Raw genomic sequence first — 15624 nt, 5'->3', positions numbered from 1 at the left:
ATGGAACGTAAGTCCTGGCAATACGTGTGTCTTCAGCATCACGTAAGATTGCCTTCTCCGATCCGTTATAGTCCTAACCCCTTACTGTCCAAATTCCTTGGACATGAATGAATTTGTACATTTTTGCTGAGGAAAACAGGAGATTGATGTTGTAGCTGGATAGGTTAAAAGGGCAGAAAGAAATGGATATCTGACAGATAAACTGTACAGCTTTTATGTTGCTGTTGGTTTTACAGGGGAAAAAAGGGAAAGAAACCCTTTTATGCAATATTTCTCAGATTTTGCTCTGTTGGATACTAGTTATATTGAAGTTTCAGTACATGCTTGATTAGTTGATTAAGGGGTTACTTTGTTCCTTTCTTAGTTTGAGTTAAAATAAGACTATCTTCTAGTTTTGTAAGTATTGTGAGAAGTGACACTGGATTTGTTATTTTTATTTTATTTGAGAATTCATCCAATGAAAAGAAATGTTATGTGGTTCTCTGTGTCAAATACTGGGTGAAAGTATTTTTTTTTAATTTAGGGTAAATTATTTCGACTAAAATTACTCCAATCATACGGACACTGTTAACTTAAAGAGGTACTTCACACCGATCCTCGCTTAAAAGATGAAGCTAAATGAAAACTCTGATAAACCTTAGCTGTTACGGTAAAACATGAGAATATAGTCTGGTGCGGGAATTTGGTATGACCCTGACATGAGAAAATTAAAGTTGAAGCTCTATTGGACAGTGAATCTCTAGTTTGTAGTCAGCTGCTCTTTTGTAAACATATGCCTTTTAAAAACATCGTTGAATTGGATTCTACCCAAAGTCATGTGTAGATTAAAGTTTATTCTTTATTGTTGTTCATGAGTTCTGAACAGAGTGTATTAAATACTTTACCGTAGTAATATGTTCATTTCACATGATAATTAATTCAGTTATACACTTTTCAACAGTAACAGTCTGTTTATTTTAAATATGAATTTACAATTTACAATTCCTAAATGGTCAGGAGATCACACAGTGTTATCATTACAGATGCTGCCTGGATGAAGTTTGCTTGTAGCACAAATGATAGATCTGCAATTTCAAATCTCATTTTAATACATTGTCGCCGACACTCTTAATTATAATCTGGGAAATTGTGTAATAGCATGACTTACTTTAAGAATCTATTCCAGCTGCGGCATCTCCTTTGTCCATGAGGAAAGGATGACCCGCTAACTTTTCTGCACTGCACACAGATTAATTGTATCCCAAAAGTGAAAGACAGCCATAAATCATGATGAGATTCTCGATATCTTCCACAATACCTCTAGCTGCTTGAGAAAAAAAAACACTGACACAGAAACTCCACTATGGCGAGGGAGATCATATGTATTGCCCCGAGTTGGAAAGCCATTTCCTCCCACATTTCTTGTGGGAATGGCGTCCCGTACGTACCTCCCCATTTCCAACACTGAATATAACACACAACTGTGTCAGCAATTTATAAATGGGACCGTAAAGGTGCCAAACGGAGATGCCAAACCCCCTATGGGAGGTGAAGGATATGTCACCGACATCAAACAGATACCTTACTCTATATTAGTCATCTTATATAGCAGTCAATTTTGTCTTTGGATATCTCCCACTCAGGGTCAAGTCTGTGGCTTGTGTGGAAACTACGACGGCAACAGTAAGAATGACTTCACTACCCGCTCCCAGGAGACAGTGGCAGACGTTCTAGAGTTTGGTAACAGTTGGAAGGTTTTGCCCAGCTGCCCAAACACCCAACTGAATCCTGATCCCTGTTCTGACAACAGCTATCGGGCAGCCTGGTCCAAGAGACAATGTAGCATCATCATTAGTGTCACCTTCAAGAAATGCCACTCACAGGTAACTATGGTTATAGCAAGCATGTGTCCTAACCGTTACTCTTCGGCATGATCCAAGATGATCCAAGACTGAAAGTGTGACAAATCAATATAAATGTTTTCATTTCCACTGGTTGTTTCCTTTTAATTTGAGCCCTGAACTTACAGCTCCACCAACACCTCAATATCTCTACTATCAGGACTGATTTCTACTACACCACCAATGCTCCTACTTATACAGCACAGATTGTCATCAGTGTGAGCCTCTTTTTAAATATACTGCTAAAAGTACATTTTTGTTTGTTCAAGGTTGATCCTGGTCCATTCTTTGATTCTTGTGTGAGAGACTCTTGTGCTTGTGACACTGGTGGGGACTGTGAGTGTTTCTGCACTGCGGTGGCTGCCTATGCCAGAGCTTGTAATGAGGCCAGGGTCTGTGTTAAATGGAGAACTCCAAAAATATGCCGTAAGTTTGGTTACCATCACACCAGGATTATCCTAGCAAGGGAATTTGGTCACCATCAGTTTCTTCCAGATTTTGGAACAAGAGCATGTATGTACTTATTTTTCTCTTGCAGCTATTTTCTGTGACTACTACAATGCCCCTGATGGCTGTGAATGGCACTACAAGCCTTGCGGAGCTTCCTGCATGAAGACATGCAGGAATCCATCGGGCAACTGTTCCAACCTCATCACAGCCATGGAAGGTACATTAGACTGATCTTTTGGCATGTTATGGGGGTCCCTACTTTTTCTGGTGCGGTTTTATTTTAAAGGATATGCTTGCAACACTTTTATATGATTCAATGGATCAATTATTAAAAGCTGTTTTAATTGACAGGGTTAGTCTGTTTTATAGCTTAATTCATCTGTTGGGCAGCTACGTAAATAAATGTGTAAAGTAACCCTTTCTGTGTCAGGAAATTCCTCTCAAAGCTGCAAACAAAAAGAAATGTTTGCAATGGAACATTTTAAACCATTTAAAATCAGGTCTTCTGTGCATTGTAAATGGACTGTAGTTATATAGCGCTTTTCTAGTCTTTGCGACCACTCAAAGCTGCTTTTACACTACATGTCACATTCACCCATTCACATACAAATCCATGCACTGATGGCAGAGGCTGCTACGTAAAGTGTCCAACTGTCAATCAGTCATCACATTCATACCCATTGGCTATGCGACCAGGAGCAATTTGGGGTTCAGTGTCTTGCCAAAGGACACTTCAACATGTAACCTGAGGGAGCTGAGGATCGAACCTCCGACCTTCCTATTGAACGACTGACTCTACTACTGAGCCACAGCCGCCCCAATGTGTGTCCAGCCCTTGTTTCAAATCACAGACAACCACTCCTCTAGCAACGGAAGCGCACATGGACAACATTTGATTTTTAAAGAATCAATATACTTCTGAAACAAACAAACAAACAAACAACAACAAAAAACATATGAAATGTGTGGGTGGAAAATATCTGGATGAATGTGTGAGTGGATGGGTGAAGGAGGGGAAAACTGTAAAGTGCTTTGGCTGTAACTGTATTTCTCCGAAAGCTAATCAAACCCTACAACGGTTTCTCAGGCTGCTATCCACAGTGTCCCCATACCCACCCCTACTTTGATGAAGACTCCATGAAGTGTGTTGCATGGAACCAATGTGGCTGCTTTGATGAAATGGGCAACCATTACAACGACGGAGAAAAGGTTCCATCTGAAAACTGTGAGGAATGGTAAGTCTCATACAGAGAATAGAACAATGGGCTTAACACACAGTCAGCAATGATACATACACCACATTTGGACAACCCTCATGTTGTTCATCTTTTTGAGTGACCGCAACCTTTGACCACTTAGCATGTGGCCTATTGATAGACATTAAGACAAGATCAACACGCACAGTGGCAGAATAGTTCTAAGCTCCTGTCTTTACTAAGCTAAACAGTTCCCAGACAGGTCCAATGATAACATGGTTGACCTGAAAACTGTTGACAGCTACAATGTGTCCTCAAGATGTTTAGTTCTTTAATATACTTAACAAAAATGCAAATTTTTGGTTAAAATACTGGCAATTAAAAGTATTGATCCAGCCAATGACCCTTGTATGTATGGTGTATGAGGGTGCTCAGCACCCCCTAAAATCAGAAGAAATAAAAATCATCAACTTATAAAAAGGTGAAGTAACTCTGACTGTGTGATTGTGAATTACAAAGTAAAGGAGACTTACTAAATGTTACTTTCAAATGTTAAAATTTGGTAGTTCATTAAATAATTTAAAACAATCAACACCGTGGAGAGGGAGAGAGATAGGTGTCATAAGGAGCTATAGAGAGGGAGCGTGCGATTATGAACAGGAGTGGAGATCATCTTGCCCTAATATTACTCAGTTCATCAGGGAAGTGTGTAACTTCACTGAAGACTTCAGAATGAAACAGTCTCATATGAACGGCTCTGTGGTCTGAATTTACATCGGTCTGCGTATCACTCGTCTCCTTCATGAAATGACATATCATCGCTGCACTGTACTCTTTGTATCACTCCCTGATCTTCTCTGTGCAGTGTTGTTGTATTGTTTTGTGAGTGCATAGTTACATTTGATGTGTTAAGCCTAAGGCACACCTGGGCAATAATCATGCTGTCTAATCAGCATCTTGATATGCCACACCTGTGAGGTGGATGGATTATCTCTGCAAAGGAGAAGTGCTCACTAACAAAGATTTAGACAAATTTGTGAACAATATTTGAGAGAAATATGCCTTTGTGTACATAGAAAAAGTCTTAGATCTTTGAGTTCAGCTCATGAAAAATGGGAGCAAAAACAAAAGTGTTGCGTTTATATTTTGGTTCAGCGAATATTTTGGAAATTCAAATTGTTGAACTTTGAATTCAGCTACAGAATCTATTAGGCCCATAAATCTGATACAATGAAGGTATTCCAAATCTCTTGGATCTTACAGGCATATGATGTGCTACTTTCCTTCAGCCTGCTCATTATGACAGTATAACGTGACAGATACACTGTCCAGGTTAATAGGGGCTGACCTTTACAAGCAATTTTAGCTTTACCTAATGATCACATAATGATTCTATAGGATTAAGTTGGGGTTTGGTTGTTGTTCTTAATTGGTTAATTGGTCGGTTATTCATTTAAACTGAATAAGCCGACATTTTCTTGTAGCAACCTAATGCATTGATGATATAGTAGACAGTTATTTTGGTAACTTCATTTCATTGTCAACTTTGCATTGGTTGTTTCAAGGACATTCTCCTAACTGTATGGGTGTTCCGGTTTATCTTTTCCCAATGATGATGTTCCGTTTTTTACAATTCTGTCCTCAATGCTTTGCTGTCATAGACCAGTGCTGTCTCTGGCTGGATCCAGTACATATTTTGCATCAGTATACAGAGCAATAATACCTGCAAAATGGACCTGCTGTAGAGCCAATGTCTTAATGTCTGATGAATTTCAAGAACTGAATTTGAATTGTAAGAACTGAATGTGGAAATTGAATTTTCAAATAATCTAAATTCAATTTCAGGTTATTACATTCAGTTTCAGGTTTATTGAAATTCAGTTTGAAACTGATAAATTCAATTTTCAAATTATGTGATTCAAATAATATCTAAATTTTTACTTCAACGATTCAAGTTTAGCAATTCATTGTTTACGTAACAAAATTAGATACTGGAAAAATACAGAGATGAAAATGAAAAATGTTTTGGCATAGTAAATTGTTTAAAAACTGTTGATGTAATTCTGTGAATCTAAAAGCATTTTTTCTCATAATGTGACCATATTTTTTCTATTTCAAAGTAAATGTATGGGCTTCAGAATAAGCTGCAACTACAATGTATCCTGTAAGTATACATATGCATTTAAATAATTAAGTACACACACACACACACACACACACACTACATATATATATATATATATGTATATATATCTATACATACTGTATATATCGTAACCTTAACCATATATAAAATGGAACTCTGAATCCATAGATTGTACATGCTTTTTTGATGGAAAGATCTACAAATATGGGCAAGTCATCTACACAGTCCATGATGGAATGGGAAACTGCATTAAAGCTTTGTGTGGAACTGATGGGAAAACAATCGTGAACGTGTATCCATGCAAATCTACCACAACTGGCCCAACAACAACCCCCTTTACATTCAGCACTACTGGAATCACAACTTCAGGTACATAAATCTATTCAACATTACCAGTTATCTTTTTAATTTTCTCTTTAACAAACGCACATTCAAATAACAGTACTTTTTCATACTAACTTTAAAATCATTACACAACTTGTTCATTTCCAATTCCAACATTAGAGACAACACAAGTCACAACTGGCCCAACCTCACCTACAACAACAAGTGGAACCACAATAACTGAAGGAAATACCACAACAGGAGAAACAACAATTGTAACATCAACACCTCCTGTTACTACCTCCACTACTACACAGATAACGTCAACTACAGGAACCACAACAGAAGAAACAACCACAACAGAGGAAACAACAGAAGAAACAACAGAAGAAACAACAGAAGAAACAACTACAGCACCAACAACAACTACAGGAACCACAACAACACCACCTACAGAAACTACCACTGGCCCAGTTACAACATCTACCACAATTGGTACAACAACACCTTTAACAACAACTAAAGAAACCATAACAACACCACCTACAGAATCCACCACTGGCCCAGGTACAACATCTACGAAAATTGGTACAACAACACCTTTAACAACAACTAAAGAAACCACAACAACAGCACCTACAGAATCCACCACTGGGCCAGTTGTAACATCAACCACAACTGGTACAATCACAACAACCACAGCACCAACAACAACAATTATTACTACTACAACTAAAGAAACCCCAACAACACTTCCAGAATCCACCACTGGCCCGGTTACAACATCTACAACAGCTGGTACAACCACAACAACGACAGCACCACCGACATCACCAACAACACCAACTACCAGTACTGCTACTTCTACTACTACTACTACTACTAAAGGAATCACAACGACTCCACCTACAGAATCCACCACTGGCCCTGTTACAACATCTACCACAACTGGTACAACCACAACAACTACACCACCACCACCAACTACTACTACTACTAAAGAAACCACAACAACACCACCTACAGAATCCACCACTGGCCCAGTTACAACATCTACCACAACTGGTCCAACCACAACAACTACACCACCACCACCAACTACTACTACTACTAAAGGGACCACTACAACACCACCTACAGAATCCACCACTGGCCCAGTTACAACATCTACCACAAGTGGTCCAACCACAACAACAACAGCACCACCACCAACTACTACTACAGCTAAAGAAACCACAACAACACCACCTACAGAATCCACCACTGGCCCAGTTACAACATCTACCACAAGTGGTCCAACCACAACAACTACACCACCACCACCAACTACTACTACTACTACTAAAGGGACCACTACAACACCACCTACAGAATCCACCACTGGCCCAGTTACAACATCTACCACAAGTGGTCCAACCACAACAACTACACCACCACCACCAACTACTACTACTACTACTACTACTAAAGGGACCACTGCAACACCACCTACAGAATCCACCACTGGCCCAGTTACAACATCTACCACAACTGGTCCAACCACAACAACTACACCACCACCACCAACTACTACTACTACTACTTCTAAAGAAACAACAACAACAACAACAACAACACCACCAACTACTACTACTACTACTACTACTAAAGAAACCACAACAACACCACCTACAGAATCCACCACTGGCCCAGTTACAACATCTACCACAACTGGTCCAACCACAACAACTACACCACCACCACCAACTACTACTACTACTAAAGGGACCACTACAACACCACCTACAGAATCCACCACTGGCCCAGTTACAACATCTACCACAAGTGGTCCAACCACAACAACAACAGCACCACCACCACCAACTACTACTACTACTACTACTACTACTAAAGGAACCACAACTACACCACCAACACCAACTACTACTACTACTACTAAAGGGACCACTACAACACCACCTACAGAATCCACCACTGGCCAAGTTACAACATCTACCACAAGTGGTCCAACCACAACAACTACACCACCACCACCAACGACTACTACTACTACTAAAGGGACCACTACAACACCACCTACAAAATCCACCACTGGCCCAGTTACAACATCTACCACAAGTGGTCCAACCACAACAACTACACCACCACCACCAACTACTACTACTACTACTACTACTAAAGAAACCACAACAACACCACCTACAGAATCCACCACTGGCCCAGTTACAACATCTACCACAAGTGGTCCAACCACAACAACTACACCACCACCACCAACTACTACTACTACTACTAAAGGGACCACTACAACACCACCTACAGAATCCACCACTGGCCCAGTTACAACATCTACCACAAGTGGTCCAACCACAACAACTACACCACCACCACCAACTACTACTACTACTACTACTAAAGGGACCACTGTAACACCACCTACAGAATCCACCACTGGCCCAGTTACAACATCTACCACAAGTGGTCCAACCACAACAACTACACCACCACCACCAACTACTACTACTACTACTTCTAAAGAAACAACAACAACAACAACAACAACACCACCAACTACTACTACTACTACTACTACTAAAGAAACCACAACAACACCACCTACAGAATCCACCACTGGCCCAGTTACAACATCTACCACAACTGGTCCAACCACAACAACTACACCACCACCACCAACTACTACTACTACTAAAGGGACCACTACAACACCACCTACAGAATCCACCACTGGCCCAGTTACAACATCTACCACAAGTGGTCCAACCACAACAACAACAGCACCACCACCAACTACTACTACTACTACTACTACTACTAAAGGAACCACAACTACACCACCAACACCAACTACTACTACTACTACTAAAGGGACCACTACAACACCACCTACAGAATCCACCACTGGCCCAGTTACAACATCTACCACAAGTGGTCCAACCACAACAACTACACCACCACCACCAACTACTACTACTACTACTACTACTACTAAAGGGACCACTACAACACCACCTACAGAATCCACCACTGGCCCAGTTACAACATCTACCACAAGTGGTCCAACCACAACAACTACACCACCACCACCAACTACTACTACTACTACTACTACTACTAAAGGGACCACTACAACACCACCTACAGAATCCACCACTGGCCAAGTTACAACATCAACCACAACTGGTACAATCACAACAACCACAGCACCAACAACAACAATTATTACTACTACAACTAAAGAAACCCCAACAACACTTCCAGAATCCACCACTGGCCCGGTTACAACATCTACAACAGCTGGTACAACCACAACAACGACAGCACCACCGACATCACCAACAACACCAACTACCAGTACTGCTACTTCTACTACTACTACTACTAAAGGAATCACAACGACTCCACCTACAGAATCCACCACTGGCCCTGTTACAACATCTACCACAACTGGTACAACCACAACAACTACACCACCACCACCAACTACTACTACTACTAAAGAAACCACAACAACACCACCTACAGAATCCACCACTGGCCCAGTTACAATATCTACCACAACTGGTCCAACCACAACAACTACACCACCAACTACTACTACTACTACTAAAGGGACCACTACAACACCACCTACAGAATCCACCACTGGCCCAGTTACAACATCTACCACAAGTGGTCCAACCACAACAACAACAGCACCACCACCAACTACTACTACAGCTAAAGAAACCACAACAACACCACCTACAGAATCCACCACTGGCCCAGTTACAACATCTACCACAAGTGGTCCAACCACAACAACTACACCACCACCACCAACTACTACTACTACTACTAAAGGGACCACTACAACACCACCTACAGAATCCACCACTGGCCCAGTTACAACATCTACCACAAGTGGTCCAACCACAACAACTACACCACCACCACCAACTACTACTACTACTACTACTAAAGGGACCACTGCAACACCACCTACAGAATCCACCACTGGCCCAGTTACAACATCTACCACAACTGGTCCAACCACAACAACTACACCACCACCACCAACTACTACTACTACTACTTCTAAAGAAACAACAACAACAACAACAACACCACCAACTACTACTACTACTACTAAAGAAACCACAACAACACCACCTACAGAATCCACCACTGGCCCAGTTACAACATCTACCACAAGTGGTCCAACCACAACAACTACACCACCACCACCACCAACTACTACTACTACTACTACTACTACTAAAGGAACCACAACTACACCACCAACACCAACTACTACTACTACTACTACTAAAGGGACCACTACAACACCACCTACAGAATCCACCACTGGCCCAGTTACAACATCTACCACAAGTGGTCCAACCACAACAACTACACCACCACCAACAACTACTACTACTACTACTAAAGGGACCACTACAACACCACCTACAGAATCCACCACTGGCCCAGTTACAACATCTACCACAAGTGGTCCAACCACAACAACTACACCACCACCACCAACTACTACTACTACTACTACTACTAAAGAAACCACAACAACACCACCTACAGAATCCACCACTGGCCCAGTTACAACATCTACCACAAGTGGTCCAACCACAACAACTACACCACCACCACCAACTACTACTACTACTACTAAAGGGACCACTACAACACCACCTACAGAATCCACCACTGGCCCAGTTACAACATCTACCACAAGTGGTCCAACCACAACAACTACACCACCACCACCAACTACTACTACTACTACTACTAAAGGGACCACTACAACACCACCTACAGAATCCACCACTGGCCCAGTTACAACTACCACAACTGGTCCAACCACAACAACTACACCACCACCACCAACTACTACTACTACTACTTCTAAAGAAACAACAACAACAACAACAACAACACCACCAACTACTACTACTACTACTAAAGAAACCACAACAACACCACCTACAGAATCCACCACTGGCCCAGTTACAACATCTACCACAACTGGTCCAACCACAACAACTACACCACCACCATCAACTACTACTACTACTAAAGGGACCACTACAACACCACCTACAGAATCCACCACTGGCCCAGTTACAACATCTACCACAAGTGGTCCAACCACAACAACAACAGCACCACCACCAACTACTACTACTACTATTACTACTAAAGGAACCACAACTACACCATCAACACCAACTACTACTACTACTACTAAAGGGACCACTACAACACCACCTACAGAATCCACCACTGGCCAAGTTACAACATCTACCACAAGTGGTCCAACCACAACAACTACACCACCACCACCAACTACTACTACTACTACTACTACTAAAGGAACCACAACTACACCACCAACACCAACTACTACTACTACTACTAAAGGGACCACTACAACACCACCTACAGAATCCACCACTGGCCCAGTTACAACATCTACCACAAGTGGTCCAACCACAACAACTACACCACCACCACCAACTACTACTACTACTACTACTACTAAAGAAACCACAACAACACCACCTACAGAATCCACCACTGGCCCAGTTACAACATCTACCACAACTGGTCCAACCACAACAACTACACCACCACCACCAACTACTACTACTACTAAAGGGACCACTACAACACCACCTACAGAATCCACCACTGGCCCAGTTACAACATCTACCACAAATGGTCCAACCACAACAACAACAGCACCACCACCAACTACTACTACTACTACTACTACTAAAGGAACCACAACTACACCATCAACACCAACTACTACTACTACTACTAAAGGGACCACTACAACACCACCTACAGAATCCACCACTGGCCAAGTTACAACATCTACCACAAGTGGTCCAACCACAACAACTACACCACCACCACCAACTACTACTACTACTACTACTACTACTAAAGGAACCACAACTACACCACCAACACCAACTACTACTACTACTACTAAAGGGACCACTACAACACCACCTACAGAATCCACCACTGGCCCAGTTACAACATCTACCACAAGTGGTCCAACCACAACAACTACACCACCACCACCAACTACTACTACTACTACTAAAGGGACCACTACAACACCACCTACAGAATCCACCACTGGCCCAGTTACAACATCTACCACAAGTGGTCCAACCACAACAACTACACCACCACCACCAACTACTACTACTACTACTACTACTAAAGAAACCACAACAACACCACCTACAGAATCCACCACTGGCCCAGTTACAACATCTACCACAAGTGGTCCAACCACAACAACTACACCACCACCACCAACTACTACTACTACTACTAAAGGGACCACTACAACACCACCTACAGAATCCACCACTGGCCCAGTTACAACATCTACCACAAGTGGTCCAACCACAACAACTACACCACCACCACCAACTACTACTACTACTACTACTAAAGGGACCACTACAACACCACCTACAGAATCCACCACTGGCCCAGTTACAACATCTACCACAACTGGTCCAACCACAACAACTACACCACCACCACCAACTACTACTACTACTACTTCTAAAGAAACAACAACAACAACAACAACACCACCAACTACTACTACTACTACTAAAGAAACCACAACAACACCACCTACAGAATCCACCACTGGCCCAGTTACAACATCTACCACAACTGGTCCAACCACAACAACTACACCACCACCACCAACTACTACTACTACTAAAGGGACCACTACAACACCACCTACAGAATCCACCACTGGCCCAGTTACAACATCTACCACAAGTGGTCCAACCACAACAACAACAGCACCACCACCAACTACTACTACTACTACTACTACTAAAGGAACCACAACTACACCATCAACACCAACTACTACTACTACTACTAAAGGGACCACTACAACACCACCTACAGAATCCACCACTGGCCAAGTTACAACATCTACCACAAGTGGTCCAACCACAACAACTACACCACCACCACCAACTACTACTACTACTACTAAAGGGACCACTACAACACCACCTACAGAATCCACCACTGGCCCAGTTACAACATCTACCACAAGTGGTCCAACAACAACAACTACACCACCACCACCAACTACTACTACTGCTACTACTACTAAAGGGACCACTACAACCCCACCTACAGAATCCACCACTGGCCCAGTTACAACATCTACCACAACTGGTCCAACCACAACAACTACACCACCACCACCAACTACTACTACTACTACTACTAAAGGGACCACTACAACACCACCTACAGAATCCACCACTGGCCAAGTTACAACATCTACCACAACTGGTCCAACCACAACAACAACAGCACCACCACCAACTACTACTACTACTACTACTACTACTAAAGGAACCACAACTACACCACCAACACCAACTACTACTACTAAAGAAAACACAACACCACCACCACCACCACCAACTACTACTACTACTACTAAAGGGACCACTACAACACCACCTACAGAATCCACCACTGGCCCAGTTACAACATCTACCACAACTGGTCCAACCACAACAACTACACCACCACCACCAACTACTACTACTACTACTACTAAAGGAACCACAACTACACCACCAACACCGACCACTACTACTACTACTACTAAAGAAACCACATCAACACCACCTACAGAATCCACCACTGGCCCAGTTACAACATCTACCACTAGTGGTCCAACCACAACAACAACACCACCACCACCAACTACTACTACTACTAAAGGGACCACTACAACACCACCTACAGAATCCACCACTGGCCCAGTTACAACATCTACCACAAGTGGTCCAACCACAACAACAACAGCACCACCACCACCAACACCAACTACTACTACTACTACTGCTACTACTAAAGGAACCACAACTACACCACCAACACCAAGTACTACTTCTAAAGAAACAACAACACCACCACCACCAACTACTACTACTACTACTACTACTAAAGAAACTACAACACCACCAACTACTACTACTACTAAAGAAACCACAACAACAACGCCTACAGAATCCACCACTGGCCCAGTTACAACATCTACCACAACTGGTCCAACCACAACAACTACACCAACACCACCAACTACTACTACTACTAAAGGAACCACAACTACACCACCACCAACTACTACTACTACTAAAGAAACCACAACAACAACACCTACAGAATCCACCACTGGCCCAGTTACAACATCTACCACAACTGGTCCAACCACAACAACTACACCACCACCACCAACTACTACTACTACTAAAGGGACCACTACAACACCACCTACAGAATCCACCACTGGCCCAGTTACAACGTCAACCACAACTGCTACAACTACACCACCAACAACAACACCAACAATTACCCCTACTCCTACTAAAGTAACCACAACAACACCACCTACAGAATCCACCACTGGTCCAATAACATCTACCACAACTGGTACAACCACAACAACTACACCAACACCAACAACTACGACTACTAAAGGAACCACAACAACACTTCCAGAATCCACCACTGGCCCAGTTACAACTTCTACCACAACTGGTACATCAACAACTACAGGAACCACAACAAAACACACAGTCATCACTGAAAAGCCACAAACAACCATTTCAAAACCTATTGTTGTAAACACAACTATTGTGTCTACAACTTTAAGTAAAACATCCACTCCAACTTCTATAAGCCCATTGACAACGACTCTTCCAGGAAGCACAACTGTTTACACAACTGGTGCAATCACTACTGTTGGAACTGGATCCACAGAGGTTTCAACAATATCACTGCATACAACAACTACGACATTATGTGTCTGCATTGTCAATGGAACATCATATTATCCTGGTGGGTGATCTTCCATTTTTATTTTAAATATACCTCTTAATGGCTATTAACACCAGTTTATCAAACTCACTGATTATATTTTACTTGATCATTTGTTACTTTTTTGGATCCTCAAGTGATATACTAACTTCACTTTTATTGATTGTCATGACTCACTTATTATCTTAACATTTAAATATTTTTACACCTCAAAAAAGTGTTAGATTACAACTTGTGATTATGACGGTCTGCTTCATGCTTTTTGGGCCAAACATTAGTTTAATTAAAGGCTTGTATTCACATATATGTAGTATCAATGTGCAAAATACCCAGTGGCAATCGTAGGTCCCCCCTAGTACTCCAGCGTTATGCTGAAGTCTTGAATCAATATGTAAAATTCAACATTTCATTGACGCAAGCCATGGCAATCAGCGAGGATATAAAAGCCTTGCATGCATATCACCAATCATTGACAATAAGGCCAGTCACACAACCACGTAACAACTATGTGCTACAAAGTATTATTATGGACTCGGTCTGTGGTGCAACTTTTGCGGAAAAAACTCACAAGTGGCGTCCAGTTACCACTGCTGGGTGACGCATTTTCCATCACCCAGCAGTGGTTGGTCTGCTAGAGAGAGTCTCTGCAAGTGTTGCGAGTAAACAGTAATCTACTATGGCTGAACAAACAAAGAAAAGATCAATGACTACAGAT

At 42.0% G+C, this 15624-nt stretch overlaps 1 protein-coding gene across 1 annotated transcript in view; it reads left to right on the top strand.

The window, feature by feature from the left end:
• Nucleotides 1–15624, top strand: part of LOC138591548 (mucin-2-like) — a 95161-nt gene that overhangs the window by 51867 nt on the left and 27670 nt on the right. Inside the window, exons 23-30 of the mRNA XM_069662219.1 lie at nucleotides 1623–1862; nucleotides 2150–2306; nucleotides 2419–2547; nucleotides 3418–3565; nucleotides 5647–5690; nucleotides 5841–6041; nucleotides 6177–6271; nucleotides 10364–10858. Of these exons, the coding sequence (XP_069518320.1) occupies nucleotides 1623–1862; nucleotides 2150–2306; nucleotides 2419–2547; nucleotides 3418–3565; nucleotides 5647–5690; nucleotides 5841–6041; nucleotides 6177–6271; nucleotides 10364–10858 (1509 nt within the window). The remainder of the gene's footprint in view (nucleotides 1–1622; nucleotides 1863–2149; nucleotides 2307–2418; nucleotides 2548–3417; nucleotides 3566–5646; nucleotides 5691–5840; nucleotides 6042–6176; nucleotides 6272–10363; nucleotides 10859–15624) is intronic.

The sequence above is a fragment of the Semicossyphus pulcher genome, unplaced genomic scaffold (assembly GCF_022749685.1).
Source record: "Semicossyphus pulcher isolate SPU_LCO1_2020_fin unplaced genomic scaffold, fSemPul1.0.p SCAF_1, whole genome shotgun sequence".
Classification (NCBI taxonomy): Eukaryota; Metazoa; Chordata; class Actinopteri; order Labriformes; family Labridae; genus Semicossyphus; species Semicossyphus pulcher.
This window is presented reverse-complemented; position numbering and strand designations above follow the sequence as displayed.